Consider the following 4,753-nt stretch of genomic DNA (forward strand, 5'->3'; position numbering starts at 1 on the left):
AGCTAGTATTGCCCTTAAGCAATCTGTAGAAGAAAGAAACGGCCTGGTGTTGGCACGATGCTCAAGAACGTGCATTCAACTCGCTAAAGATCATGCCCCAACAAGCACCAATACTGCAGTTCCCGGATTTCAGAAAGCCTTTCATTGTCACTACGGATGCTTCGCATCAATGTGTTGGAGGTGTCTTGCCACAACAGCATGAAGACATCGCTCTACCAGTGGCCTACTATTCGCAGAACTTTGTGTTCATGAGATCAACTGGCCAGTCCACGAAAAGGAGCTCTATGCAATAAAACAAGCGCTAAAACGCTGGTGACACTATCTCCATGGCACCGAATTCACCGTCATTACCGACAACAGCGCCTGCAAGTGGTTCTTATCGCATAAAAATGTATCAAACAGACTGGCTCGGTGGTTGGATTTCTTTGGTCAATTCCAGTTCGAGCTGAAGCAACGACCTAATCATCAGAATGTCGTCGCAGACGCGCTGTCACGTCCGCCACTTGCCACCGAACCTACTTCAATTCGTGATCAAAAGGTTTTCCTGGGGAAGAAGGTCAGTCCATCAAGCTCACAAGTGACAAGTGTCAACCGGAACCAAGTAAGCCTTTATCCAACAAGGAACCGTCATGCAGAACAACGTGATAAGCTTTGAAGACTCGGACACGATCATCACTGCGCACATGGAATACAAGACAAAGAAGGGTGTTCAAGAAGCCTACGAGAAGGACAGCTCTTTCAGAGACGTCTTCCGAGGCGATCGACAGGACAAGAGATTTGTGAAAATAAACGGACTCATCTACTTGAGCAGCGACAACAAATCCAAGAGACTCTGCAATCCAGACGACGACAAGATCAAGGTTGCCATCCTGCATAACAGTCATGACGCAGCAAGCGCAGCATATTCAGACGTGGTGTTAATAATTATATTAGTATAGATGTATTATCTGGATGATAAGACCCTACAAAAGGGGTGTTCGTGGTTGGTGGGCTTCTGGTCGCACGTCTGACATTAAAGTATTATTAGAGCCAGTCAGCCGTATATACTTATCGTTAGTGAAAAAAGAGTAGTTGTTAGTATATATGCACCCTTGAAATAGCAAGGCTAAAACATCTGGTTAAGATAGATGCTTCTAATTTCGCTATTGGTAGAAGTGTGCGAGACCAACCTCTGGGCATTTCTCAACGCAGACTTTTGAGTCGGAACTTTCTCTGTATAAAATTTAAGGCAACTTCGTTGTACTTAGTAGCACTTGGAGACATTCCCACGATCGTGTGAACAGATTGCATCTTCTGTGATGATGGAACTTTTAATGTCTGAATACCTGTCACGGGGTCAAGGAGACCAGCGCAACAAATTAAAGTCTACCCTTTGCTCTGACTGACTTTGTGAAACGGCCACGAAAGGGCCAATGGTAGTACTCGCTCACCTGGAAACGCTCACCAGCTATAAAGTTGTGCTTATCAGACACCTCCGGGACGGCACCAACCGGTTACCAATCGATGCGTAAGAGAACGCTGGTTAAAACCGCCTCTCAAACATAACACAGATGCTAGCGCAATTGGGAAGCGATTCTCGACGTGGACGGAAAAGTAAAGTCTTGATGTGGAAGAAAAATGTCATGAGGGCTTAAAGGCAGATTTGCAACTGAACTAAAGTAAATCAGTGGTTTCTGGAGCTATATGCAAAACACCCCAAGAGCTCCTAGAGGTTTTACCAAATAAAATGTAGGGCTTCTTGACATAGGATCTGTACTATTAGGGTGTTGTGAGGCTGAAACTCAGCTCGAACTTATACAAGATGTTGTGTATACGAACTTCAACTTGCGCAAAAATTCCCAGAAGAAATGAACGCTTTATGCCACCCACTTTTAACCTAGACACGTCGGTCTCGACACTAGTGCAAATACCTATGTTGTAACCAGCATTCTCTATCACACATCATGTTTGAGTCTCTGTAGAAGATGTCACATATGCATTTAAGGACACCATACTTTAATCCTATGAATTCCTACAATGCGCGTGGATGGCACATAGATATAGCTCCGTGTCATGGCCAAGTGTAGTCCATTACATGACCGTTTAGGCTCTAAACAATGGAAGTTGAGATAACCATGAGTTGAGCCATACCCCAACCGGAGCCATAGCCATTTGCGGTTGTTGGCCTTCAAACTAGGAGGCCGCGCCTATCACTATCATGCATAATCTCTCCTAGATAAGTTTTTAAACATTGGAGAATCGAAAGCGCCAGAAATAGCAGATGTTTGTACATGATAACCAAGCGTACCAAACGCGTTTTAAGTTCTTGCTCACCTGTCAAGAAGGCGAGAGCTGATTATCTCATTCATTTTGGAAGTCTTTTATTCCGCAATAGTGTCAAAACCGATTATGGAGGCGGTAACGCTTACCATTTTCTGAGGTGGTCTTTGATCGGGTCTGGTGAATCGAGACCTTCCACGTCCACCATATCTCGTGCGATAAATTGGTGATTGTCGTAATGAAAACAGAGTTAACCTTCCGTGTCTCTCTTGGCGGCACCTGAAGTGAACTTATATGCATGATCCAGAGGAAATAAATCTTAGCAATGTTGAAAAGAAAAAGCGAAGCTCGGCCAAGCAGCTTCGTTGTTTTGAGGATGTTGTAATTATGGAGGTACAAAACATTTCGGTGTTATGTATTGTAACATGTGGATGTAATGACGAATGGGACCCAATTAAATAGAAGCGAATTTCTCAAAGAGCCGTGATGACAAAGCCTCGGGTTGTCGGTTGTGACGACCGGGTGTGAAAATGTGTAGCATTCTGTAGATTCAGCGACTTCGTGTAATTATGTACGGCGAACAACTGTCAAAAACAAGAGGCCACATGCAGAGACGTTAAAGATGCCAAATACGGGTACAATATACGTGCGTCCTGCGACAGGGATACTGGTAAAAGTGTCGAAGGTTTTGTTAAATTTTATTAAAGATGAAGACTTCGACAGCGTGGAGAATTCATCTCACCCTGAACCTAGTTATGGCGTGACTGAAATGTCATGCGCCATGAATATTACGCACTACTATCCTGGTAGAACTTTGGCGAATCATAGGCTGATTTCATTTATCAAGCAGGAACATATTTGGCGCGGGTATGAAGACGCGATAGCTTCCATGTCGGACGTAGCATTGTTTGGATTGAAAGCAATTGTATTTCAAAGTGCCTAAAACAAGGATCGAAAGGTAGAAGCGGCGGTGTCTAGTTGAGATTGGAAAATACGACTGAATGTGGTCCCCAGAATCAAATTTCTGACGGGACAATAGAGAACGTATGTAATCTGGTGTTTCCTTGCCAGGGTCTTTGAAGAGTGGAAGCAACTGAATGTTACAGAGCAACGCGTCAGAGCGGGTGGGATTGAAAGGCGACTAAACGTTACGTTCAGAAGACCCCGGTTCATAATATAAAAATTATAAAAAACTTATTTACGATGTTACGGTACTGCTAAGCCAGCGTTGCCTAGTGTCTTCCTTCACTTCCTCGGTAAAGAGTCTTATAGAGCCGGAAGAATCATCTCTCAAGGATACGCGCAAGAAACAGTGAGACGTTAAAGTAGCCAAGATGGTACGTTTGTTACCGATGGAGGAGCTGAGCTCAATATCAGTTGAGAAAATTTGCAGAACACTGAGTGCGAGGAGTGACACAGCTGGACGGCTTGTACGCATAGGCGTGTAAGTGTCCGCCCCCGGCGCGGCGATTACCGTCTAACAGATGAAGCCCATAGTCACGACGTAATAAAATTGGCAATCTGACAGGTTCTCTCTGTCATGTGAAAAAGAATATTACGACGCGGCGATGAGAGGTGCATCACTCGTGTAATCCCCGGATAGGGGAGTGCGTCGTGAAATTGACTCGATTCCGGAACCGAATATTGCGTCACACAGCAATGGCTTTAATCAAGGTTACAGTGTGACGTGATTGATGATTGCTTACGTAGAAAGCATGAGGCGGAGGGTGTGAAAAAGTAAATATCACACTCGATGCCAACTATCCGGGTATAAAAACTACCGGTAAGTGGCAAATTGTTCATGCTTGTAATGAGCTCAATATAGTCACATTTCGCTGGTGACTAGAAATAATGTGACACGGCACAGCATGATGTGCTGCACTTTGTTTGAAGTTATCAGCCTTGGTAATAGATATTTAAAAGAATTAATGAGAAGCAGCGATGTCCCTCTCACAGCGGTGAGTTCTTTGAGAGTTTTATGTCACCGAGACTGCTACTGCACTAGCAACGTTCTATTGCCTGCTGTCACCGCTAATCACGACCTATGCACAAAACCACTTCGACGATATATTAGCCCGTAGTCGTGGAGAGCACGAGATTTCGGATGCGAAAGACCCCATTAATCACTTGTAGGCTGTGCTTGAGTAAATGCGCTTCGATAAGCCGTTGTCAACAAAGATCAGTGTGTATTCGGCGCCGACGAATCCCATTTCTGAGTTCCTTTATCAAGAAGCATGGTATGCGGGCAGATCTCGCAAAAAAAGGTCATTGTAAATTGGCCAGTACTTCTGCCCAAAAGGACTTGAGGAAATGGCTTGGCTTGGCTAGACAGACTACTTGTGTCACGTAGCGCAGGCGAGGAAACGCTAGCGGAGGAAGGCGAAGTCGGGAGCGCAAGGTGAGCGCTGGTGGAGGCTGCTGGTTAGGAGGCCCTGCTGGCTTAGAGGGAAAATGAGAAGTGATTTATTGATCGTTCAGTTTATCGGGACGCTGG

The 4,753-nt window shown here is 44.9% G+C and overlaps 2 protein-coding genes across 2 annotated transcripts; both read left to right on the forward strand.

Annotated features, from left to right (window-relative positions):
- Window positions 1-629: 629 nt before the first annotated feature.
- On the forward strand, window positions 630-938 carry PHALS_01236 (uncharacterized protein; the record flags this gene model as incomplete). The annotated part of the gene is made up of 1 exon (XM_024731063.1): window positions 630-938. The coding sequence occupies one exon, from the start codon at window positions 630-632 to the stop codon at window positions 936-938; it is 309 nt and encodes a 102-aa protein (XP_024581278.1).
- Window positions 939-2,553: 1,615 nt separating this feature from the next.
- On the forward strand, window positions 2,554-2,787 carry PHALS_01237 (uncharacterized protein; the record flags this gene model as incomplete). The annotated part of the gene is made up of 2 exons (XM_024731064.1): window positions 2,554-2,652; window positions 2,722-2,787. 2 exons carry the CDS (start codon window positions 2,554-2,556, stop codon window positions 2,785-2,787), a joined length of 165 nt encoding a protein of 54 aa, XP_024581279.1.
- Between the last annotated feature and the right edge of the window lie 1,966 nt (window positions 2,788-4,753).

The sequence above is a fragment of the Plasmopara halstedii genome, assembly GCF_900000015.1.
Source record: "Plasmopara halstedii genome assembly, contig: Scaffold_1343, whole genome shotgun sequence".
In the NCBI taxonomy this organism is placed as follows: domain Eukaryota; phylum Oomycota; class Peronosporomycetes; order Peronosporales; family Peronosporaceae; genus Plasmopara; species Plasmopara halstedii.